The sequence below is a fragment of the Lissotriton helveticus genome, chromosome 1_2 (genome assembly GCF_964261635.1).
Source record: "Lissotriton helveticus chromosome 1_2, aLisHel1.1, whole genome shotgun sequence".
Lineage (NCBI taxonomy): Eukaryota > Metazoa > Chordata > Amphibia > Caudata > Salamandridae > Lissotriton > Lissotriton helveticus.
This window is the reverse complement of record NC_136058.1, coordinates 233536228-233563529: the sequence shown is the minus strand read 5'-3', so window position 1 is coordinate 233563529 and position 27302 is coordinate 233536228. Positions and strand designations below refer to the sequence as shown.

The following is a 27302-nucleotide window of genomic DNA, read 5'->3' as shown; positions in this document are numbered from 1 at the left end:
GCGTGTGACTGTGCAGACACGCAGGTATTTTAAAGTAATGGTCCACCACACACAGAGACACGGCACCATGAGGAGCCCTCCGATCGGCCGCAGATGAAGTGAGACCAGGTTCGGTGGCGGCAGAAGATTCTGGCGTTTCTGCTGCATTCTGCGCCACTTTGCAAGGCCTAGTGGGCGGGGCCTGCCTGCGGATGTGTGTGATGATGATCTTCCCCGAAGTGGCAGCGATCTGCTGGGTGTCCCCAGACCTTGTGGAGCAAGGCGCGGAAATCTTCATCCGCCGCTGCCACTATTTTCACCCTGGCATTGGGTGTACCTCAGGTGTTGACAGAGAGGCACCCGGTCCAAGCAGATGCATATAGACAGAGATATACAGCTGGAGAGGAGAGCTGCCGATGGAGCTCCACACAAGCACGTTCGTCTCCAATGCTGCGTAGCCACGCCCCCCCACAGTCGTCTATACTAAGAAGAAATTGTCATGGTAAGAGAATTCTGTCTAACAACTCAAGGCTGCTTCAAATATTTAGTATGTATTATGTAGAATGTTTGCCCTGCTGGAAACTGCTTCTGTAGTACCAAAAAACCTTTGTGGAACATAATGAACACAAGTCAACTGTCACTTGCACACAGAGTTACTATTCAGTATAAAGATTTATAACATGTTCAATACCTCTACACACCTATGGTTCATTAAGAGCACATGCGTTTCGTAAACACTTACACCAATTAGCTGGACATAGGCCGTACAAAATTGGGTAGAATATAATATGGTAGTTACCCACCTCTACGTAAACTTTAAAAACAAACAACAAACACACTTATTGGATGATGTCATCAGTGTTGTCATACAACCTGATGAGTGAGGTCATACAGTGCATAGCGGGGGAACAATTTCTGTGTTTTTATTTAGTTCAAAACATGAATGTTGTCACTGACAAATTCACCTACCTTTAACCTTATTTAACCTTTGTTTTTTTCAGTGAATTTCTAAGGGGCTTCTTTAATTATCACACCTAACTACAATGTTACTTTAGCCTTTGTTTTTCTCAGTGAGTGTTTAAGTTTTTTTTTAATGGAAAGTAACATTTAATTACCAATGTGCGGCGGGGAGTTGACTACAGAGCCTGGTCTGCAGCCAGACCGTGCAGTCTAGTCCCCACATGCACCCCAACTCATGCTGTGCACGGTCTCTGGCCGTGTGCTGTGGGGGTCGGCCACAAGGCCTGGCCTGCTGCTAGGAGCTTTGATCAACCCTGCAATGGCAGCCAACCCCACACTGCGCAGGGGCTTCTGTCGTGCACAACAGGGGGTTGGCCACAGTGCCTGTGTCCAACCTCATCATGCAGCCAACTCCATGCCTGTAACCAGGCCCTGTAGCCAACTCCCCCAAAAGGAAGCCAACCCACACACTACACACAGTTATTGGCTGTGTGCAGCAGACAGGTCAGACCACAGGGCCTGGCCCTGGGGACAACATCCCCCAGGTGGTTTTTTTTAAGGGGAGGGGAGTGGTGTCGTCCCCCTCCCTGGGCCTTCTTAGGCCCTGGGGACCGCATCCTCCAAGGCCAATATTTCAATAAAGAGGAGGGGAATCGTGCAGCGGCATTCCCATAACCTTAGGCACTAGGGACCCCAGATCATTACTAAAAATAGTTCAGCACCCCTATGGATCCTTGTTCGGCCCTGAGACCCCATCCCCCAGGGTAACACGTTTACATAAAGGGGAGGGGGGCCACAGGCGCCCTCCCTGAGCCTTGTAAGTCCCTGGGTGCCCCATTCCCTGGAGTCATTGTTACAAATTAAGGGGGGAGTGTGGACCCAGAGCCTTGTAAGGCCCTGGGGACCCCATGCCCCATGGCCATTTCTAAAACTGAAGGGGATGCGGGTCATGCAGTCCCCCTTTCCGAGCTGCTATCGGCCCGGGCACCCCATCCAGAGGCCGATAGTTTTTAAAGGAGGGTGCCCTGGTGCCCACTTAGGTCATGCACCATATACTTGTTGGGGGGTAACGGGGGGGACTTCGCCGCCCCAGCCAACTCCCTGCAACCAGCAAGAGCCGGCATTGCACCCACCTGGAGGGAGCAACTACTAATGCTGCTCCCTCGGGGCAGAAGCAATATTTTGATTTGTTTCCCTGCCTGCTTCAGTGTGGGCAGGAAAACAGATCAGAAGTCTAGCATGCAGGAGCATTTTCAAAGCCCCTGCTCTCTGGGAGCAGCCTTTGTGTTTGCTCCTGCTTGACTGGAGACTTGGAAATGGTCCTGCCAATCGGGAGCAAACACAAGTTTCCCTGCCCTCTTAGCTGCGGTCAGGCTAGGGTGGGCATCCTAAGGCATAGGTTGTGAGTCGGCCCGGGGGATGGGGTCCTTAGTCGATTAATGGCTCATGGAGGGAGTTTGGCTCACTGGGGTCTTTTGAGACTCAGGAAGGGGGGCCACACGGCCCTCTATAACTGGGTTTGCAGGGCTACACAGATCCCCTCCCCCTGTACACTTATTTTAGAGGGAGGGGGGTCATGCGCCCCCTCCCTATTTTGTAAAATGGCAGCACATATTTTCCCACCGATTTAAGTAGCCTTTTAAAACATATCTCAGGTCTGTCATTGCAACCTTTATGCAGTTTTAAACTGCCATTATGACCCAGCAAAATGCCAAGGTTAAACCTTCCTTTTTAATACACATAAGTCACCTCTAGGTTAGGCACTGAACAGCCCATGGGGCAGGGTGCAGAGAATTTAAAAAGTTGGACATGTTCTTTTAAGTTTTGCATGTCCTGTTAGTGAAAAGAAATTAAATGTGTTGTTTAATGCTGCAAGACCTACCTCTCCCATATGATTACATTGGACTACTTTATTACATTTAATAAGTGATAAGTTTTGATTGGTATTAAGTAGGAATGTCGAGTTTGGTCTCTAAAGAATTGTACTTGCAAGGAAAAATCTGATTTTAAGTCACAATTCTAAAAATGCCACACTTTGAAAGTTGGCATTTTCTTTTCCTAATCATTTGGGGCATTAGATTGCATTTTTGTCGTTTTGGTCTCAAATCATTTATTACATTATACTTTATTTTTCTAAATTGGTGTGGGATTTTTCTTGTGTTGTTTTTTTGCTTTGTTGCTGTGTAAGTGCTGCATAAATACTTTACACATTGGCTACTATAAGTTAAGCTACCAGAGGATTTAAGCTCAGGTTAATTAAGTGACTTTTTGTGATTCACGCTGACAGGAATTGTGGCTGTTGCTTGTATGAAGTTTCACCCCTCTCAAAAACAACCCAACTTCTGACATAACCCAATTAATTTTGAAAGGCCCATTTGATGGAGTACTGGTACTTTTTTTTTTAAGAAGTTTTTTTGTTGGAAATATGTGTGCTGTCAGCCTCAACTGGCAGCAACTCTCTCAGTGAAGAGCTGAAATTATCTTTCCACCATTGAGGATATATATTTTTACTTAAAAAACACAATTAGAACTTGAGTAATAGTTCTGGCTCAAATTTGTTAAACTAATGAAATTGGCTATTTTTAGTTTGAGGAACATATAATAACCGTCACCTCTCCTCTTCATTGAGAATGTCATCACATACAACAGCATTGAAGATATCAAAAGTGACAACATTAATTCCATCACTTATGCCTCCATAAGTGATATGACTACTTAAGCCATAACATACATCAGGATAAACAAAAAAGTGGTCGACCAAAAAGGAGCAATGGGACTGGGATAATCTAAATAAAAGGGTTACATTTGTCCAAAAGTCCATGGATCTAGGAGAATAAATGTATCACAAGGCATGCAATAGATTTTCCACATCGGGGAGATTTAATTCTCAAATGACTTCACCAAAGTTTAGCATCGAAACAGATAAACCCCACACATAGAATCATGGAATACATATAGACACTGTACTACAGTAATTTTGTGACAAAACTGAAAACCAACAGATAAAACAACTATAGTGGAGGATGAAGGAATTAAATAAACACCATTCATTAATGGAATATTTCATTAGTTTTGATAAGAACGTTTTACAGGTGTGCGTGCCCCTGAGTGCAGGTGTGGGTGAGTGTGGGTAAACCTGGTTCTGCATCAGATACCCTCCAGCACACTCTAGATTTGCTGCCTTTGGAGCACTCACGCAAATATCTTATTATTGGTGGGGGTACTGGTATGGGTGAGTAGGGGGGGTGGAAGTCATGACCTGAATTAGACACCCTCTGCCACTCTATGTTTGCTGCCAATAGAGGGCTCCAAAAAATCCATGATTCTGGCCCAGGGTACCGGTATGGGTGACTGGGGTGTGTTCATAAACCTGGACCTGCCTCAGATACCCTCCACCACACTATACTTTTGTTGACTTTGGAGTACTCGCCTCAAGCCTGAATGTGGCTGTGAGTTCAGTATGGGTGAAAGAGGTGTGTGCATAAACCTTGACTTGCGTCAAGCATCTTCAATCTCACTGTACTTGTGCTGCCATTTGAGCACTCCCCCAAATTCCTAATCGCGGCCCGGGGATGTGTGCGTAAACCTGGACCACCATTGCGCATGCCCTCTGTACTCTTCTATTGCAGCCGTTTGAGCACTCCCCCCATCCCTGATTTTAGCCCTGAATGCTAGTATGGGTGTTTGGGGTACTTCCGTAAACCTGGAACTGCGGCAGATACCCTATACCACACTCTAAGTTTGCTGCCACAGGTGCTCTCCACCAAACCGATACGGTGGATCTGAGCACTGGTATGGATGAATGGGGTGTGCTGACATTGAAGTGCTGCCCCAAATTCCTGGTTGTGGCCTGGCAGCTAGTATGGGTGTGTGGGGTGTCAGCGTAATCCTGGGTCTGCATTAGACACCCAACACCTTACCCTACTACTGCATCCACTGGAGCACTCTTTTTAATCCCTGATTGAGTGCTTCCAGCCAATTGTGTTAAAAAAATCAAAATTACATTTAGAGTATTAACCTTTTAAATCCTGTTCTGCACCTTTTTTTAAACTTAAGTATCAAAATTAGTTCTGGACAGATTTACACCAAATCAGAAAAAACAAACTTTCGAAATAAGTGTGATGTACATCAGTACATCGGTTTTTGTTTTATCTTTCAGAACGTTTTCATATGGGTGTTGCTTTAACTTTTTTCCTGTGGAAGATATTCATGAAACTTGTTACGCCAAAACTTAGCTGAGTTTTGGGACATTACTCCTGGTTCTATGTGGAATCCTCCCTTGTATTCCATGTGGAATCTCACGATGTAAGGGGGTTCTACTGTTGTCAGTTACTGGTCAGCTGTTGATGGATGAGATGAATAATTCGGACCTGAGCCTTACCTGGTGCATGTCTATTTAATCTTATGCGGAGAACACCACGTTTATCTGGCGACGAGCGTGGTTTTACCTTAACATCAAGCCTTAGCTGTCTTCCTCCTCCTTCTTCATATGAGAAGTGGTGGTTCATCCTTGATTGCCTGGAGGGTTGTACAAGTGACAACATTTTGAAAACAAGGCAGATATCTATGGTCTGCAGGAAGTTTACAAAACATCCATGGGCTGAAATTGCTATTGATATTGTTTGACCCTTGAATGGTGTGAGTGATACCCCTTATTTGATTGTTGTCTTGGATCTTTATTCAAGATGGATTGAAGTGAGCTCAGTCAGGGATATTTCCTCTGCAAGTGTAAAAAAATTCTTAGAAGGAATATACAAGAGGAAAAGTTATCCTAATAGTATTCTTTCTGATAATGGCCCACAATTCTTTTCTTCGGAAATGCAGACCTTTTTGAAGGATTGTGGGATACTTCATAAGAGAAGTTCAGTTTACCATCTAGAAACAAATGGAGCTGTTGAGGGGTGAATAAAACTCTCAAAGAAAGCATCCAATTAGCCAGGACGAGTAATTTAAACTGGAAAATTGTCCTGCAAGACAGGATCACTACCTATCGCATGTCACCTCACTCGTCCATGGGTAGAACTCTCTTTGAGTTGTTCAAGGGAAGGGCCTCTAACTCTAAGTTGTGTCCAAGTTGGATTGATATGAATAAAGGGTTTAAAAACACGAGTTAGGTGATTAGATGCGCAGAGAGCTTGATAAACAGTGGGTAAAGAAACTGTACTTTGATGAAAAGAAGTGCATTCAAACCGATGATGTGAATGTGGGTGACAATGGAAAAATTAAGGCACCTGCTGGATGTCAACCTTGGTCAAAGTTTACCAGGGTAAGAAATGTTGCTAAAAGTTTTCAGAATGCGTTAAAGACTGAAGATGGTAGGCTTTGGAATAAGAGCAGAGTTGTAATGGTGAAAACGAATCCAAATCCTGCTTTCAGGGAGACAAGTCGCTCTAGCGTTTATTCCTCAACAAGTGATGTCGATTCTTCTCCGACAAGGTCTCATTCCTTGCCTGTAAATGTTAAAGAGAGGAGTCAGAGAGTGCATAGGCAACCTTTGTATATATGAAAGACTATGTTTGTTGAACTCTCTTTCATGCATTCTTGTTTCCTTTCTTCTGATCATTCATTATTTGCCATGTTTGTTACACTCCTCCCTCACTTTTGTTTTTTCATGTTTTATTAAGTTTCTTTTGTTGTAAAGAGGGAAGATGTGTGACATCACTCCTGGTTCTATGTGGAATCCTCACATGTATTCCAGGTGGAATCTCACGATGTAAGGGGGTTCTACTGTTGTCAGTTACTGGTCAGCTGTTGATGGATGAGGTGAATAAATCAGACTTGAGCCTTACCTGGTGTACGTCTATTTAATCTTATGTGGAAAACACCACACGGTTCCCCTCATAGATTCTCTATAGAGACAAAATAAGAGTTTTGCAACACAAGGTGTGACTAGCACACCGGGAGAAATGTGCTTCAAATCCCTCCAAGGATTGCACTGAATGTGAGTGATTTGTGTAACTTGGAGACTGACTGTTCTCTTGCAATTTTCAAATTTTCAGATCCAAAACCCTGGACCTACAATTTCTTAACCCCGTGGATAGGTATGTACATCACTGACACAGAGATGAAATATTTCTTTAAATGATTATTGCAGATACTGTAATTTGTTAATAATTGATATTTTTCTACAACTTAATGAAGCAGTGAATAATATATGCAGGGACGTGACTTTGCTGTTCTAAAGGCTTGTCTAATCTACTGTTTTTCCTTCACATGCTCAGTGGACCCTATTTTAAATTCATTGTGCCAATATTTTGAAAGAATTTCAAAAGGGGGTGGTGATGGACAGAGTATCTGAGTTAATCAGAACACTCCTACCCAGTCAACAGATCAGGGCTTGATCCATCACCGTTTTTTAGCTCACTGCACCATCCCAGTTCAGAACCTGGCTATATGCAAATTAGTCTGTCCCTGGCCCAGTGCATCATGGGAACAGGGCAGACCAAACTACCAAACCAATTCTTTACTGGAAAGGAAACAAGCTTCCGGGGACCGGTTTCTGGCATTACAGCCGTCTTCGGCCCGGCTTGCTTGAAACCTGATGGTGCAGTGAGCAAGGGACTCACATCTGAGCATACCCTTCCACACTTATGGTGGCCAAAATAATTTCAAAAGGGGGTGGTGATGGACAGAGTATCTGAGTTAATCAGAACACTCCTACCCAGTCAACAGATCAGGGCTTGATCCATCACCGTTTTTTAGCTCACTGCACCATCCCAGTTCAGAACCTGGCTATATGCAAATTAGTCTGTCCCTGGCCCAGTGCATCATGGGAACAGGGCAGACCAAACTACCAAGCCAATTCTTTACTGGAAAGGAAACAAGCTTCCGGGGACCGGTTTCTGGCATTACAGCCGTCTTCGGCCCGGCTTGCTTGAAACCTGCATTCTTGTTTCCTTTCTTCTGATCATTCATTATTTGCCATGTTTGTTACACTCCTCCCTCACTTTTGTTTTTTCATGTTTTATTAAGTTTCTTTTGTTGTAAAGAGGGAAGATGCAGGGACGTGACTTTGCTGTTCTAAAGGCTTGTCTAATCTACTGCTTTTCCTTCACATGCTCAGTGGACCCTATTTTAAATTCATTGTGCCAATATTTTGAAAGATGCATGTGTCAAGACTTCGAGTGCCATATGCTGGGACTACATATGGTTACGCAAACAAATGATAGACGGAATGCTGAATGAATCATACATTCACCCCCAGTCTAGAGATCCGGGTTAAATCCATCATTCCTAGGATGCTTGTTTCCAGCCCAGGGAGAACATGGCCTGGCACTTCGGGCTGGATATTTCCCATGGGGAACAAAGTCAAGACTGATTTGCATATGGCTGGGTCTGAACTGGAATGTCATGGGGAGCAACAAAAATTATGAATTTAGGCCCAGATCTATGTACTGGGGTGAATGTTTCACATTGTGCAGGATGTTGTCCAACAATTGTTTTTTTTGCAAGTGACATCATAAGGTTGACACAGAGAGAAAGATTTACACCGGCAGGGTTTCAAATGTGTGTGGACAGTTGATCCTCCTGTGGCCCAGCACCCATTGACAGGTTTCACCTCCTATCTACATGCCCCAGTCACTAACTACACACTAAAGGGAAAAGTGAAGCAAATCTAATAATGTATGGTGATATTGGTGCAAAAACCAAGGACTGAAATAAAAGTGATGCCTCCTGCCTGGGCTCATTACTATGAGGAATACGAATGGCTACCTAGCGTGCCAGGAGTGACCAGCATTAATTCACCATTTTTGATTCAGCAATACTGCACCAAGACCCTCGTTTTGAGTGGTCCATAGATCCCAATGGGCCACTAATTAGAGTTAGCTGCCTCATCAGAGTCGAACCTTTAGCAGGAATCCTGGCGCTCTGTGTGTTTCACCCGGGGATTTCACCTGCCCCAAACAGAAAAAAAAAGTCTCTGGGTGAAATACCAGCGAAAAACGCATGGGAATATGCATGATAAATGGGATTGCTGAATGTTTTACCCCAATAAATGATAATCAACATCATTTCTGATTCCTGGAATTACCTGGACACACATAATGGCAATTCCAGGAGAGGAAAGTAACATGGATTAATCTGGGCCTAAATCAGGGAGCACAATCTGATGGCTAGCAAACCTTTGGCTGTGCACAGTAAGATTTCCCGGTGGTACCATGCTGTAGCACACTGCTGCTATTCAGCCAGCGACTTATTTTATCTAGGTGCTAGCACATTGATACTAGAAAAAAAAGCAAATATGGATGAGCCCTATTGAAATGTTATGCCTTCCAAAGCAGAACAGACTTAAAGGCCTTCATATCTAAGTTTTAATGTCGGTCACTACAACAGTATCTTTAATTTCCACTGTTTAGTGCAAATGTCACATATACAAGCCCTGATAAAGCCTAAAGGTTTGACGTTTGCATGGTGCATGCAGACCAGTGCCATGAAAAGGTCACACAGTATCCAGGTACAAACTGACATGGTGGCTGACAAATGCAAAATAGTGATCAACTTTTAGGAACAGTCTTAATCCACAGAGTGCAGAACAGTTGCTAAGCACCAAAGCCAGGTGTCAAAATAAAAACTGATATTGGTATATATATATATATATATATATATATATATATATATATATATATATATATATATATATATATATATATATATATATATATATATATATATATATATATATATATATATATATATATATATATATTAAAAGCATGGCTCAAAGAAAAATTGGTAAGTGGGTCCAATGGGTAGAGGGCATGCTCCTTTGATTTGTGTGTAACTGGTAAATATTAGGCTTGAATCCTGCCATGGCGAAGTCAGTGTTTCAACCTTCAGAATTTGATGAAATGAGTGCCATTGAGATGTCTGATGACATGACCTACTATTGAAGCACAAAGAGAACAAAGAGTGAATACAGTGATGTTCACATATAAACACATTTCAAGAGAATACAAAAAGGAGGATAGTTAAAGCTGTAGCAAATGTCTACTTCCATTTCAAGACTACGCAGCCTCCTCGCGGGCTCTTTATGAGGGATATCACTCCATAATCATGGTAGAGGTGGAGACCGTGGCCATGCAATCCACCCTCCTTGGAATCAGTTAAGGCAATTCTTAGAGGCCTTTATAAGTTTGGGAAGTAGCACCACACGGGTACTCTTTCATGTAGTTTTATATGTTGTCGCCACTTAGCCCCAAAACATCTAAAAGGGGAGTAAAATACCATAGTATAAGCAGAAAGGATTGTGCCTTCTTAGCACATTTACCAATAGGGAGCTGGACGTTATGGCCTGATTTACAAAGGAGTACAAGAGCATGAAAAAGAGGCGTCCTGTACCATCACTTTCTGAAATCATAAAATCGTTGAGTGTTAGCCCTGTCACTGTGTGTCAAGAAATGTGTCAGGTATAACTGTCTCAGGGTTAGCTGAATACCTAGTCAAAGTTACTAATGTGCTAACTAGATTTTATTGAACTAGGCTATGGCTTTGCACAATTCATGAACTGGTGGTATTCCAAAAACATGAAAAATGGAAGAAAACAATTCATAGATGCTCATTGAATGGTAAAACTACCCAGTTTACGATCCACATTATGCTTTTTTAATTAGAAGGACATTTTTAAGCCCAATCTTTTTAACTAAGAAACTTGTTTTTTATAAGAATGCAGTGATCTCTTCATGTATTCTAGAAATTAAAATAGTGTGCCTTGTGGTTGCAGGGTGCATAATCTGAGCTGTAAAAAGAAGGCAATCCCTTGTATATAAGGATAAACTGGTTTATGAAGATGATAGAAAGATGGTTTTAAGAACGATAAGCTTTTTTAACATCAAGATACTAGTAGGTTTCTTTCAACAACGAGATTTTATCAATTATTTTATTTAATGAGTTTTTAACACAGAATGTATGAAATTATGTTTATTATTCGATTTTATAATGCTTTTTTATGTACTTTTATGGATCTATAAAAAGACTCTGAATAAAGTTATTTTGACTAATTATCAGCCCTATGTTTCTAAGCCAAAAGCTCTATTATTAATCATAGTATTAATGCCGCCACTGTTGAGATCTAATTGTAACCAAGAGATTTGACGTATGAATGAGACATGGCTTGTAATGCAGACCTTCATGAATCCACTGTCGATAAACTGAGCTACCTCACTTTCGTCAAAGGAATAGTAGCATGTGCTACTTATAGCCCTCTGGAATTATAACTGAGGTAACAAATTCCATTTTTTTTGTTTAAATCTTTTTTATTTTTTTAATTGACATTTTTTCGTGTTTTTAATCATACATCTGAGGTAACATATTCCATAATAAAATAACAGTTTTGGCATGACGTTCCCTGGCAAATCTGGCATCTCTTACAGAAATTCAGCATTTTTAATTTTGTGTGCAATAGCTTTGCCTTTTAAAGCACGCCCGTTTTGATTGCCATACGCCATAGACGAGCCAGCAGAGCCTGTGTGCTCACCCCCTCTACCAACGCCGCAGCCGATAACAACACCATCGCTGCTGGGAGGTAGTTGACTACACCTACTAGTAAGCTCAGCACCAGGGACACCGCATCTGCATCCGGGACTAGCCAGAGGCTCTTAAAACTGGCCCAGGGCCATCACAACGGACTTCGCGCAGAACCAGTCCTTCTTATACAGTAGCCCGGTGCCTCAGGCTCTGCCCCCTGTCACGAGGACGGTACTCATGGCTTGGTGCACAGCTCTACGCCATGTGCGGTGCAACCGTAAGCTCACTCGACAAACACCACTCTGGAACGGGGACTGGCTACACGAGGTCTCATCCCTGCAGCGGTTCCGCCGCTGGGACCTCATTGGAATCTCGTTGCTTGGAGATGTATGGGTGGGAGACCACATTCGATCCTTTGCCGACCTGCAACAGCGACACGCCCTTCACCCAGGCCCGGACTGGCCATAGCGGGCAACGGGCAATCCCCCGGTGCGCCGCACGGGTGGGGGCCGGTTTTGGGCCCCTGGGGGCCGATTTTGTTACAGGGCCGTTTTTGCAGCATAGCTGCAAAATCGGCCCTGTAACTAAATCGGCCGAAAACCGGCCTTGGCAAAGAGCTCGGCGGCACCCCCACCCCCGGAGGTGGGGGCGGGGGCCGGCCAAGCAATTTTCCAGGGCCGGTTTTGGTTCCCAGTCCGGCCCTGCCTTCACCATTCCTAATTCTATAAATATTTACAACTCAGACATGCCCTCCATGCACACATTCCATCCCCTGCCTCTTTTCCAGAGTTCAGCCCGCTGGAGGTTCAGGTAATGATGGGGAACCTGGGAGAGGGGGAGTGTCCCGCATATACCGGTCACTGGTGAATAATGGACCTGCATCCCTGGACCGGCTCAGGGCTCGATGAGAGGGATGGTTGGGCCCCCTAGAGGAGGCGGACTGACGAGATGCCCTTATGGCACCCAAAACCCTGACCACATCCTCCAAGTTGCGCCTGGTCCAACTCATTACCTTCATGTAGTCTACCTCACTCCGTCGTGCCTATTCCAGGCCCGTATGAGACCTTCCCCAGCATGTACGTGCTGTGACGCTGCTCCAGCTGACCTCTATCTCATGGTATGGCAATGTCCGGCTTTAGGGCCGTTCTGGAGAGGGGTTGAACTTTAACTCACGCAGGCCCTGGGATGGGAGGTTCCCCATGACCCGTGTTCGACGGCCTGGATGGCTCCAGGGCAGATAAGCGCTTTATGGGGATGGCCGTGGCAGTTGCAAAAAGGGATATATCGGCGCTTTGGTCCCAGGCTAAGGCGCCGACGGGCAGAAATGGATGAGGGGAGTGGATTGGTGTGAGATGCAGGAGGAGTCTCTCTTCGAGGCCCGGTGTTGTCCGGACTTATTTGGTGAAGTGTGGGGTAAATGGTTTAATCTGCTGCCACTGTGATGATCTGTTTAATTTTATGTATCTGAGATGAATATCGGACCTGCAGTACCGGGCTCAGCTGGGTAGCCCATGTCTTGTTAACGGTGTACAACGCCATGTTCCTCTCAATGATAATTGCCAATTAATTTTCGTGCTTTTGAAAATCTAATAAAGATGATTATCAAAAAATAAAAACGGCCCAGGGCTCCCGCAGGGATGCCCATTTTGATTGCCGCATGCCACAGGGGAGCCAGCAGAGCCCGTGTGCTCACCCCCTCTACCAACGCTGCAGCCGCTGACAACACCACCGCTGCTGGGAGGTAGGTGTCTACACCTCCCAGCAAGCTCAGCGCCAGGGACACCACAACTGCATCCGGGATGCCCCAGGAGGCGCCTGGCCCAGGGCTACCGCAGCACGGGATGCGTGCGGGCGTGCCTGGGCTGTGCCCGGGCAGTGCCCGGGTCAATGGCAGACCCATCTGCGCCCGTTCGCGGCCGATTGAGGCCGAGCTGGCCTGCCCCCTCTGGTTCATCATGCACCGGAAATAATTGAACTTGGTCTCCGGATATCGTTTGGTTTAAGGTCAGTGTCCTAACCCTCTACACACCTAACTGTACCAGTGAGCTTTCCCGTCTTTCTTAATCTTCCTTTTGGGGTGATTCAGTATATGATCTAGACAAGTGTTGGTGCTCTACTGCTATCTTTGAATATAAGTGGTGACCCTACAACATCCATGTTAACAAAGCAAGTTGAAAGCAAAGTTGAAAAAATGGATAAGTGAATCTGCGCTGAAAAGAAACAAATGGCACCCCAGAAACCAAAGCCTAAAGCTCAAACCACTTCTATCGACAGGATGTTACAGAAAGCAATAGGAGTGGTGGCAACAAAAATAGAGTTGACTGAAAGACGGCTATCACTAATGGCAAGATGGCTGAGTGGTTGTAATCCACTTCAGCTCCGGAGCCTCGCTACGCTCGGAGTGACATACAGCCGCCACTTGCTGTTGCAAATGCAACAGCCAGGTCCAGGAACGTTGCGGGAGCAAGGAGAAAGGCTGCATCTGCAGTGATTCTGCTGAAATCCCTGCTATTTGGGTGCGAACTCGGAGGTCGAGGGGCGTCCGCGGCTATAAGATGGTGACAGCATCAGAGCTCCCGGGAGAGATGAATGGGCTCTGAGGGACACCCGCGAGACGGAGCCCCGGGAGGGTGAGCAAAATCATTGGTGCACTCCCGGTCACCCCAGCACAACGGAATTTATGACCCCATGAATTCGGGGATCGCACAGGGCAGTGGAGCCAGTCACTTCCGTGACTACCCGAGGCACATAAATCCGACACCTTCAGGACAGAGGAGGTGAGGAGGATTGATCAGCGCGGGAACGGCCCAGAAGGGTGACCCCCCAGTAAGCACTCATGCAGACAGTGCGGCCCGGAACTTCAGGTGGGATGTTCTTAGTGGCCTGACTCCGTGATGGCACCCACACGTACAAAGCCTGTAAGGAAAGGGGGCACAGCTTGATGACAAACAGGCACAGGGTCTTTTCGGGGGTCAAGAGGAGAGACTCTCACAATTCGTAGCAAGCGCGCGGCCTGCAGAGATATGCTATACAAGATCACACTCAATGCCTGACCTTAAGATGGCCACCATGTCACACATGACGAGAGGGGAGCGTTGTGTTTAAAAAAAAAAGAACAAAAAGGAGTGACCAGGCGCTGCGGAATGGCTACTCCCTATCCTCCCCCCCCCCCATCCGGCCTACCCATCAGGATACTTACTCTATGAACTCACCTCTGACTATGGAGACCTAGCTTTCTGACCGATGCCTGGTGGAGCTACCTGATAGCTAAAGAGGAGATGGGCTGTGGACTTCCCCCTCGGCCGTCACCTACCCAGCCGTACTTTGGGCAGACTTTCCTTCGTCTCTCCGTCGCATTCTCCCTCCTACCCCTTTACCCTATCCCCTCCATGCTCCATTTATCTTGTCCTCTACACTCTCTAAATGTTTTCCCGTTGAGATCTAGCTATTTGACCGAGACCGGTGGAGCTACCTGATGGCTATAGAGGAGATGGCCCCCTCGGCCATCACCTACCCAGCCCGACTCTGGGAAGATTCTCCTTCATTTCTCCAACCTATTTCCGTCCTACCCCTCTACCCTACACCTTTTCCTTCTAAGCTCCACTTATCTCATTTTCTACATTCGTGAAATGTTTTTTCCAGTAACTGATGTAACTTGTAACTCATGTAATTATGTAACTTTGTGGAACCTTATGCAAAGCACTCTGATACCTCCGGGTCTAGCCAGCGCTTTATACAACTCAAATTAAAAAAAAAACAATTTGGACCTCCCTATGATAGATCTAGATGCCACACATGCTTCAGGGTCCTTTGTTAGTGATACCCACAGGGCCCAGACAACTGCAGATGAATTATCCAACGCTGATTTTGTGGTAAATAAAATATTACCCTGGCATAATTTCTAGGCATTAACAATTAGCATGTATCAAATGAGTGGCAGAGAGTCCGTGGTGTCCAAGTTAAAAGGGCTTTATTCCATAACTCGAGTTAAGGGAGAGTCTGTTCCATCTCCACTGAGGATCAGGAAGGGTCTTCTAACATTTATTTACTGAACATCATATTTATACATTTAATCTTGTACATAGGGCGTAAGAAGGAACGCTCGAGGCAGAGCAGAGAGAGAAAGAGATAAGAGCATGTAGGCGTACATGAGGGTGTGTACTTTGATGAGTCATAGGTAGGTGATAGGTAGGTGTCATAAGTGGGTGGGTACTTAGAGGAGGAGTTTGGATAGCTAGCTGGAACTATGCCCTAATTGTGCAACTTGAGCATGACGTGCAATTGACGTGTAACTGGGAGGAAGCTGACTTTCAACCTAGTAGAGATATCTCTTGTGTCAAGGCGACCAGCACATCTAGTACAACTGATATCTAGAGTCAGGGAATGTATTATCTGAAGCAAAGGTTGCTCATCACTATGAATCAAGAAAAAGCATATATGTCTCAGTTCATTATGTGGGGGCTATGGATGCAAGCACTGTGATTTACTTTAATGGAGACAGAGAGGCTAGGCCCTATCTTTCGTGGATGGGATCTGTTTACTTTCCTCACCGGACTGAAATGTGATTCTGCAGAGCTGATAACTGTTATTCATAATACTACTTTGGCAGGCCTCTTTCGGCTGAGCCTGAAGTATGCGAGGTCAGAGATACGTAACTGCAGCCTTCAGTGTGTCAGGAGTCATGAAAAACCCTTATTCCAGAATGTGGCTCAGGGTGAACCACAAAAAGGGTTCAATACGATATTTATTTAAAAGTGCACAATGCAATGCAAATACATGGGCCTTCATGCTAACTGAATGTTTGGGAATCTTGATGACTGGCATTCTAATGCAGGACATGGAATGCAGAGGCCTAGTGATTCAGGCCACTACAAGGAAATATGCATGGATGACATGCACACACATGTAACATAGGGTATACGTAGGGGGCATCTTGGTCAGGCAAAATTTCATTTTCCTCATTCCCTCCTTGTCCCCTACTTAACCCTTCAGGATACATCTATATTCATGAGACCGTATAGTTCATCATACAGCATCATTTGTTCGTCCTTAACCCTTTGTATACTTGGATGGGGAACACAGGCAGTTGCACACAGGCCGCAAATGGCCGGGCCACACTGCAGACAGAGACAGCAACCAAATATCATAAGTAGGATCATTCCTAGGAAGGTCAGCACTTTCCATCCCCAAGCAGATATTATACCCCAGAGCCAACTGGACCAAGTCCATGTGCCTGGGTCTTGATGTATGTCATGAGCAATCTTGTGGAGCCTTGTTATCGCTGCATACACAGATGGCGCGTTATTTGGGATGAAAATGCAACAACTAGATCGGATGACTCTACAAGCTCCGCCCCTATCCGCAAAGATGACGTCTAGAACGAGGCGATTTTGAAGAACGACAAGTCTAATAGCAGATTGCTCCTGGGTCAAGTTCGCCAGGGCAGATGCAGTTATATTCACAACTGTTTCAAGAGTCCTTGTTAACTTGCGTATCAGTTTACTGTTTTGGACGGGGCCTATGAAGAAAAAGAAACCTTTGTTGAAATCTGTATATTGCTCCCAAGCTGTTTCAGTCTGATCAATCCCTGCGGAATCTGTCTCCCTCTTTTGTCTAACATGTTCTAGTTGTGAATCTCTATGATAATGGGATGGGGCCAAGAATACGGGTGGCAATAAAAATGCTATATAACAAGTCCCACCCCAGTCTAAGGGCAGATGTACATAGGCTGTCTGACCGCAAATGAAATAGGTATGGCGTGATGTTTTGAAAGAAGAAAGACCTTTATCATTAAACTCTACTACAGTGTTACACTCGCTGTGTCCCATGAGCACTGAGCCTTTCTTTCTGACACATAAATCACCTTTTGCTGGCAGGACTGAAATAAACGGTGGACCTGTATTTTGCTTGGGCTGAACATTTAACATTATAAAGTTAACGGATGCATTTCCTTGCTCATACTCTTCATTTTCTAGATCAGTCCCTTTCCTTTGGGGAAACCCGTCTTTGTCTGGGAAACATGCCTTATTCATTACTTTATTCAAGTTTCCATATATCCAGCCACCTGGATAAGCTATGTACTTTCTATCAATTGAGGTCATTAAAGCAAACCATGCTCCACATGAACCATTGTGTGAAAACGGTAGAGAATAGAATGGCAGAACTCCCTTTGTTTCTTGATAAGGAGGCAGTTGGCCACATACCCAGCAATCAGTTGCATTGCTGGTCTGGTGAGAATGGTGTAACATTCGAATAAAAGTATTGTTACGTAGTGCAAGTCGATATGACAATTCATGAGGTGGCAGGTCACTAAATGTATGCTCTGCGGTGCTATTACTAGAAGAGTGTATATGTGAGGAAATAGGGAAAAAAACATGTAGCAATAAACTGACACAGATTATAACAACGCACAGAATAAAAAGAATGATCAAGGTAACTATACATCTACTGTGTAATATCTTGCAGTATTTTGCTTTCTTATCTCTCTTCTTGCTATTCTCGTATGTGATCTTATACATGTCAGAAATCTAGTCTAACCGATTCACCACCTAGTGGACTTAAACAATTAAACTACGTCTGACTTACTAGATCTTAATTTGGATTTATACTCCTGCTGGGGAGTCTTTTCTAGCAAAGGCGGCGCAGGAGGCGCAAGCGGCGCAAGTCTGTATTGCCATTAGTGTCAATGTTTTTTATAAAAGTTCCAAAGTTCCACAAAAGTTCCAGTGATGGGCGTGGATCCACCCCTTGTGTCCCTCCACCTTGATCGCGGTAATCCATCTAGAGAACCTCAAAAGGGTGGTCAGGAGGATGAAATCCGCCTTGTTCCACCGGAATGCCTTTACCTGGATTGAACTGACAACAGATCATACATGTTCGTACTTTCTGCTTCGCTGCTGCACGCATGTGCTTGTTAAACCAAATGTTCTGTAAGCTGTCTAGCATTGCTTTTTCTCCCAAGTGTGCGGGGCTATGTGCTGTGTTGATTATTACTTGTACCATAGAATCAGGCAGAAACCATGTACTTTTTCCCTTAGTCATCCAACCTTGGTCAGTCTGGACCCCTCCTTGTTCAGTCCACTTCTTTATCTCATCTGCAGTGGCATGTGTCTGTATGTCAAGTACATCTTGAGTGGGATCCCTGACTGTCATACATGTTGTCAGTAATGGTACCTCTGTCCTTGTCGTGTCTGTTGGTGTCTGGGCTGTAAGTTTAGCTGTTCGGTCTGCCAGGTCATTACCCTGGGAAATGGTGTCTGTAACTTTGGTGTGAGCTTTGCACTTCAGGATAGAAATGGCTGTAGGTAAATGTATTGCTTCTAACAGGGCTTGGATAAGCTGGCCGTGCTGAATCTTGGTCCCATGGGAGGTCAAGAAACCTCTCTCCCTCCATAGTACCCCGAAATCATGAACAACGCCAAAAGCGTATTGTGAGTCAGTATAAATGTTTACTTTCAAGTGCTTAGCTCTTATGCAGGCTTGTGCTGACAGTGTGTCTATTTTCTGTGTCTCTATGACTTCAGTAGCAGTGGTCACAGCATAGGCTGCTACTAATTCTCCTGCACTCATTCTCATGCATGATCCATCTACATAGAGCGTTAAGTCTGGGTCTGGAAGTGCAATATCTGTCAGGTCTTGTCTTGGTTTCGTCACTATATTCATAACTTCCACACAGTCATGTGGTGGTGCATTTACTGTACTTGAGGGCAAAAGTGTTGCAGGATTCAGAATATTACAACGTCTGATCTCTATGTGTGGTTGAAATAATGTCAGTTCATATCCTGTCAGTCTCGCTACAGTCAAATGTTGTGGTATGCATGTGGTACTGGTACTGTCAGAGGGTGTCCTGTTTAAGAGAACCTCCACTGCATGTGGAACCTGTACTGTCAGAGGGTGTCCTAGCACTATCGAGTCACTTTGTCTTATGGCTAGGGCTGTTGCTGCAACTGATTTCAGGCACGCAGGCAGAGCCTGGGCCACTGGAAAATAAGCACATGGCTTGTGTTTTCCTGCTTGATCTTGTGTGAGGACAGATAATGCTGTTCCATCTCGTTCAGTTATGAAAAGCATAAAACTGGCGCTTGACATAATGCTCCTTTTAATTCCTCAAATGCCAAGGTGTGTTCTTGTGTTAGCTGTCTACCCTCCTTGGAAAGCAAGTGTCCACCACTTGCTTTTCACAGAATTGCAACTTTGAAGGCGATACCTTGTAAATGTAAAACTGTCAGTGATGCATTTTCGCATTATTTCAGATCTGGTTCAGATTTAAATAAAAAAATGAGGATGTCGTCTACCTACTGGATCAGGGCTGTATTGGCAGACATATAAATACTGTCCAGCTGTCTTTTTAATGCTTGACTGTAAATGCTAGGGCTCTCTGTCATCAATCTAGCAAAAATAAATTATATAAAATTAAATAAATAAATAAAAATTAATTTTCAATTTAAAAGCACAACATAACAAATAGGAGACAAGCCTCTCACTCTTCTCTGCTTCTCTGAAATTGGGTCGCTGCCAACGCTGAGCTCATTGAAAGAGTCAAGCGTCTGCCAAGTTTCTTAAAGAGTGAGCTTGGTTGGAATGCAAGCCTCCACCCTCTACATGCGAAGGAAGCTAGTGTCAGTCGGAGGAGTAGCCCTCCCTTTACATAAACATTTTCTCCGCGGCCCATCAAGCTTTTTTTTTTCTCTACACGGCCTACCCCTTCACCATGATGTCACCCACAGGGCTGTTCCTCCCCCCTTTCAAAACTCTGAGAGCTAAGAACAGCTGCCAAGTTACTGAAGAGAGAGATCTTGGTCAAATTGCAAGCATTCTTTATCTGCATGCGAAGGAAGCCTGGTTCAGCTGGAGGACGGCCAATAATTGTCCGCGGAAAAGAATTGGAGAATGGCCAATAACAACAAGACAGGCACGGCTTGTGCTCCAAGAGGGAAAAGCCCTCCCTTTGTAAAATATCTTTCCCTGGAAGCCAGGCCATTTCAAGGTCGAAAAACACATTCTTTGTAATTCAAAACATATCTGTACCCAGGCCAGAACCATTATTCTCTAACTAACTGAAGCAAATTTAAAACGTGATAAAAAGTAAATTAATAAAGACATGTATTTTTTTTTTTTTTTGTAACTAAGTGACATGCTAACAATTAAAATAATTCTGTTACAATGTACTACAATGTAAAGCTCCACTTTCTAAAAAACACTTTAGCCAAACACACCCTTCCACCCAAGCCATAAATCCCCAAAATTCAGCACACCTGGCCATCCACCTCCTCTACCGCTGATCCAACCCCCGGGCCTCTAGCGCACCTGGAACACCCCCAAAATAATTTCTCAATTTTCAGAAATACGCCCATTGGATAACATGGCAAATCGCACCTCCGCACAAAACATGCTTTTTCCACCACTTCCACAGCTCAGATCCCTTTCAAATTTGGCATCACAGTAGTCCAAGCTATTCCCTAAATCCTCCAAAAAAGCAACCAAATCCCTCCACTGGAACGGGTACGAATTTCCGCTCAAAAACACGCCCCTCGCAAACACCAAAAAACGCCAAAATCCCTCAACACCTTGTTAAACAGCATGTTAAAACAAATACTGCCTTCTCAATACAAGATATTAACTCTTTGGCAGCTGAAGCACAATCATTCCCCAATGACTGCAGTACATGGGAAAGTCATGAACTCATCTCTCCATGTTATCACATAACACGTACGCACATCTTCAAAACGTTTTCTTCAAGCACTTGAAAGAGATCCAGCTCTCTCCTGCCTAACGTAATGATAACAGGCTCTGCACAAACCATAACCACATTGCGCTATTCACAAGCCATATTCACAAGAAACTCAACAAGTCATAATAATGACATGCTCTTCATAAACCATATTTACAAGGAGCTATTTACAAGGAACTCCACTCTTTGGCTTTTTCCCCTGCTAGTTTAGTTCTCTCTGCTTTATTCAATTCTTTCTCTATTCTCCTGTGTGACTCCTTGCGCCACAACTCGATGGCATCTTTCTGAGAGGGTCTTGACTTCTTTTTCCATAGCGCTTCTTCCACCCTCATAATGCATTCAGAATCCCATGTTCCCGAGACAGGCCATCCATATTTCTCCTCTAGATCCTTCGTGCAGTCTACCCATAAATCTAAAAACAAGATAGCGTCTAATCCATGCTTATTATACATATACAGGCGTGTCTCTAGGCGGGATGTTAACTGACTCTTCTAGTATACCTTTTCTGGTCCCTATCTGACGCAATTTTGAAAACAGTGGCATGTTGAAACTTATTGCGTTGGTTTCACCTCAATGAAAACACAATACACGAGAATAAACTGAAACAATCAACAATCATTCATACAAGAAACATTGTAACATTAAAACAAACACAAAATCTGAACTGATACAGAGAACTAAACATGTACTTGAAAAACTTTGTGCACTGGAATACAGTACAACCATACCGGTCTCAGAAATGAGACACGTCTTTACCGTGCCCACGTTTTACCATGGGCCCGTCTTGACCGCGCTCATGTAAATGAGGCACGTCTCTACCGTTTTCACGAATAACGTGAACCCGTCTTGACCGTTTCCACCTTTTACAGTGGACCCGTCTTGACCGTTTCCACCTTTTACAGTGGACCCGTCTTGAAACTTGATGCATTCCCCATAGTGGTACTCACCGGGAAGCAGAATCTTGAAACTTGAAGGCCTCGAACTTCTACGCATGCGCCTTGTAACAGGTGGACCTCTGGAGACCTCGGACCTTGCTCTCTCACGGGTTGGGCTCTGGTTGAGACGATCCGCGTTCCTCACCGCCTCGCATGGATGCCTGGTCGCAGTCAGTCCTCCTCCTGGGCCTGAGGGAGTAGCGGGAAATCCCGATGGCGTGTACACTTTGAAGTCCGTCACGGCTGTAGAAGGGGGCAAAGCTGGACCTACACCTCCGGCGCGTGGGGAAAGGGATTGTCCCTGTTCGGGCGCCAAATTAATGTGGTAAATAAAATATTACCCTGGCATAATTTCTAGGCATTAACAATTAGCATGTATCAAATGAGAGGCAGAGAGTCCGTGGTGTCCAAGTTAAAAGGGCTTTATTCCATAACTCGAGTTAAGGGAGAGTCTGTACCATCTCCACTGAGGATCAGGAAGGGTCTTCTAACATTTATTTACTGAACATCATATTTATACATTTAATCTTGTACATAGGGCGTAAGAAGGAACGCTCGAGGCAGAGCAGAGAGAGAAAGAGATAAGAGCATGTAGGCGTACATGAGGGTGTGTACTTTGATGAGTCATAGGTAGGTGATAGGTAGGTGTCATAAGTGGGTGGGTCCTTAGAGGAGGAGTTTGGATAGCTAGCTGGAACTATGCCCTAATTGTGCAACTTGAGCATGACGTGCAATTGACGTGTAACTGGGAGGAAGCTGACTTTCAACCTAGTAGAGAGATCTCTTGTGTCAAGGCGACCAGCACATCTAGTACAACTGATATCTAGAGTCAGGGCATGTATTATCTGAAGCAAAGGTTGCTCATCACTATGAATCAAGAAAAAGCATATATGTCTCAGTTCATTACGTGGGGGCTATGGATGCAAGCACTGTGATTTACTTTAATGGAGACAGAGAGGCTAGTCCCTATCTTTCGTGGATGGGATCTGTTTACTTTCCTCACCGGACTGAAATGTGATTCTGCAGAGCAGATAACTGTTATTCATAATACTGCTTTGGCAGGCCTCTTTCGGCTGAGCCTGAAGTATGCGAGGTCAGAGATACGTAACTGCTGCCTTCAGTGTGTCAGGAGTCATGAAAAACCCTTATTCCAGAATGTGGCTCAGGGTGAACCACAAAAAGGGTTCAATACGATATTTATTTAAAAGTGCACAATGCAATGCAAATACATGGGCCTTCATGCTAACTGAATGTTTGGGAATCTTGATGACTGGCATTCTAATGCAGGACATGGAATGCAGAGGCCTAGTGATTCAGGCCACTACAAGGAAATATGCATGGATGACATGCACACACATGTAACATAGGGTATACGTAGGGGGCATCTTGGTCAGGCAAAATTTCATTTTCCTCAATTTACATATGGGGGTCGCACTTACACGTCACGTGAAAAAAGGAAAAGCAAAAGCACCAGCGAGAAGGGGGGTAAAAAGGAAGAAGGGTCCAGAAGAAATTATGGACAACATAGACACTGGGGAAGGAGGATAATCTAGCCACACTGTAATGGCCAACGAATATCCAACATGGGCCACAAATCTAGTTGTGGACTTACAAATTCAAGTAAGCGCTATTGTAAAGGACACGCTTAAAATTCTGGTAAAAAGGGTTGACAAGCTGGCTACGCTGCTCGAGGCCCAGGCAGGCAATAGAGGGGAAATAAATGGGAGGGAAGCGACTGTTAGTGGTCAAGAAGCCCAGGCTGCACCCAGTATCAACAAGGCTGACCCTCCACCTGTACAGAATGGCCCCATTACCATCATTGCTCCAAAACAAGCTAGACAGTGTACTATAAGTTCTAGCAGTGCCAATGTAACATCTCCACAACCACATAACAGTAGGCAATGGCAGGAAAATAGACAGCGGGAGGGGGTAGGATCTATTAAAAGTACAGAGGCAAACTCCTTTACTCTGCTGGATTCCTGGTCGCTGGAGCGAAGCCTGCATCTCCTAATCTTGGAGCAACGTGCCTACATTGATTTCCTGCAAAGCGCTAGCTGACAGCGCTGGTGAAAAACTGCTCGCGTTTCCCGCTGCGCGGGAAACACTCGTGTGAGGAGTGAAGGCGACGGGCGGTGGCTGGTCAGTGTGAAACTACAAAGCCCACAAACCCATCGGGGCCAAGAACAACTCCCCGCCACGCCCCCCTCACCTGGTTACAATTGTGCAGAGGGTCTGCTGTGGAGCGGAGAACTCCTTTACTCTGCTGGATTCCTGGTCGCTGGAGCGAAGCCTGCATCTCCTAATCTTGGAGCAACGTGCCTACATTGATTTCCTGCAAAGCGCTAGCTGACAGCGCTGGTGAAAAACTGCTCGCGTTTCCCGCTGCGCGGGAAACACTCGTGTGAGGAGTGAAGGCGACGGGCGGTGGCTGGTCAGTGTGAAACTACAAAGCCCACAAACCCATCGGGGCCAAGAACAACTCCCCGCCACGCCCCCCTCACCTGGCTACAATTGTGCAGAGGGTCCGCGCATCGCGGGACGCGCGCGGGCGACGCCGGGCGAAGCCCGGGCAAAGGGCGGGCCCTCTGTGGCCCTCAGTGACCGAGGTAGGCCGGGCCGGGCCCGCTCTCTTATATTTTATATTTTACACTGCTATCATCTATCCGCTTCTGTGTTCATCTGAGTGGGAGGATATTCCCATGCGAGAACTGTGATAGCTACACTGCACCCTGGTCTTACCTGCTTTGCCCGGGTCGGTCCTAATTCCAGACTTTTATACGTTTAATATTGTTATTTATCTATTTTTATATTATTGTGGAAAAATGTCTAAAACTTTACGTTCAGGAAAGGTAGTGGGAGAAAAACCTGTCCGGAAAGTAACTACCATTCGGACAAGAAACAAGTCAGTAAACAACCCACCTTTGAAAGGTCAATGTCAGTTATCTGAACTCTGGGATTTGTCTGGTATAAAAAAACCTCAAGGTACAACTTTACATAATCCAGATATTAAAGCTCCGGAAGTACGCTTACCAGCTACCCCTGAGGTTCGATCTCCCCTGGTTCAGCAGGGGGCTCCCCAAACAATGGTAGGAGGGTCTTCCACCCGGGATCCTACAGATGGGAAGCCGAGGATTATAAGTGAGCCAGTGCACATACCATCGATCCATGAGGTACTCCTGAATGACAGGCCGGAGGCTGACTTGTCTGCATCATTCACTGATTTGGAACTATGGGGTCGCTACGTAAGCCCTGCAAAAATGGAATCTCTGGAGAAATGTAAAGCTCAGGGGGGCGCCACCCCATCAGGGTTAATGCTGTACAGTAGCACCCCGTCGCTAAACAGACATGAATTATCTGACTTACTAAACTCCTCCAAGAGCCCTGACCTCAATCTCCTAGATAATATCTGCACTGCGGAAGCACGAGAAAAGCCGATCTCTGAGTTCATGATCGTGCTGGAACAACTTCTTGCTTCTATCTTGCAGCTTTTGGGGAAATTTGTTGGCAGCTCTGACTGTATCCTTGAATCAGTTACTCAAATCCTAAAGTTACTGCTGCAGAAAATGCCGGATTTGAGTATGCCCTCCCCCCGCGAGCCTGGACTATCTGTACCCGAGGGGAACGGTATTGCTATTAGAAGTGAACTAGTCAAGAAAAATGAAGAGCCTGATATGGTGCCTCTTAAGGAGAGGCCTCATACCGCAGCATCAAACTGCATCAAGAATATAGTCCTGGAGATAGAGGAGGAGGATAAGGTTCCGCCTGGCCTCAAAACGGCTCAGGAGTTATTTCCTATCTTTGTCCCGGATGGCGAAAAAGATCTCCCGGCCAATAAACTTGAGGTCAATGAAGAAAAAAGAAAACATGGTAAACAAAAAAGTACCAAAGCCACTAAGAGGAAGCCAATTCGAAAATATAGAAAAAAGAAGCAACGGAGGATCATCTTCCAAAAATGCACAGAGGCAAGGGAGAATGAAACAAGGAATGGGGAATCCTTATCTACTTCCCTAAAAGTGGACATGGATGTGAACTTAACCACTTCAACCTCAGTGGAGGAGGAAAATGAACAAGACAGCCTGCCCTCTCAGGAAGATCTTCCACAAATTGGGGGCTTTCCCCCAGGCTCACCTTTTCGGAGTGCACTGGGAGGCTTAATTCCCCATCCATCCGGGAATTTAAACCCTTTTGCCCCCCCCTTCGTGGTAACAATTGACTCTGAAAATTCTTGCCCTTTGGCTCCTCCCGTAAGTAGGCCAAAGGCCCCCGTGGATGTGCGTGTACTAGATTTTGTTCCATTATTTGATACTGACCTCTTGTTAAATAGAGCCTGGCTTCTTAAGCGTTTCAGTGAAGTCGAATGTTTCTATCACATTCAGTCTAGAGACATAGACCTGGTGACTCTGCTGGGTGGAAGTCGGGTTTCGAGTATTCGGGTGAAATTTTATTCCCCCATTATATCAAATCTGATATTAGAGCAGGCTGAAAATTTCCAACGCTTGGGTATTGATATTCTCCCTATTTCTACCCTTGGCAAGCCAAACGCTTCTGATAAACAGGGGTTGAGGGGCGGTGAGCAAAATGGGGTTTCCTCTCCTCTGAGAGACCTGAAAATTTGGGTATCCAGAGGAAAACGTTCTGTATCGCACGTGAAGCCTCTTCCACTAGTTGAGAATTCCACACTCAATGATGACAATAACCGGTGGAATTGGCTTCATAGTGCATTATCAACAAAAAATAAGGATAACCCCAAATTGTTCCAACATCTTTAACCCAGCCTTAAACATAATTTCCTGGAACGCGGCCGGTTTCCATAGCAGCCCGGAGAAAATGACCCTATTATCCACTCTGGAGGCTGATATATTGTGTATCCAGGAAACATGGTGCATAGACAGGTTAATGCCATTAAAAGATTATTATGTTTTGGAAATACCGGCTGCGCCCTCTAAGAAAGGGCATGCTAGGGGGGGCCTCGCCTGTTTACTGTCAAATAAGTTTCAATGGAGATTTTCCCATTACATTGATTCCAGTAGACTTTTCCACACAATAACTTTAGAAAATATATTTTTTGATAATGCACAATACCCTTTGGTAATTTTTAATGTGTATATTCCGCCTGAGGAACGCTTTAATGACAACTTGCAGCGGGTTCTCCAGTATATGGATAAGATAAAAAATTCACCTCCTTTTCCCACAATTTTACTTATTGGTGATTTGAATTGTAAAGTATCAAATGC

The 27302-nt window shown here is 44.9% G+C and overlaps 1 protein-coding gene across 2 annotated transcripts in view; it reads left to right on the top strand.

The window, feature by feature from the left end:
• Nucleotides 1–27302, top strand: part of LOC144800069 (cytochrome P450 4B1-like) — a 247523-nt gene that overhangs the window by 97620 nt on the left and 122601 nt on the right. The window contains exon 3 of one of the 2 annotated variants that reach the window (XM_078671651.1): nt 6939–6980. The exons of the other annotated variant lie outside the window; for it this stretch is intronic. Within the exon in view, the coding sequence (XP_078527777.1) occupies nt 6939–6980 (42 nt within the window). The remainder of the gene's footprint in view (nt 1–6938; nt 6981–27302) is intronic. 2 annotated transcript variants of the gene reach the window in all.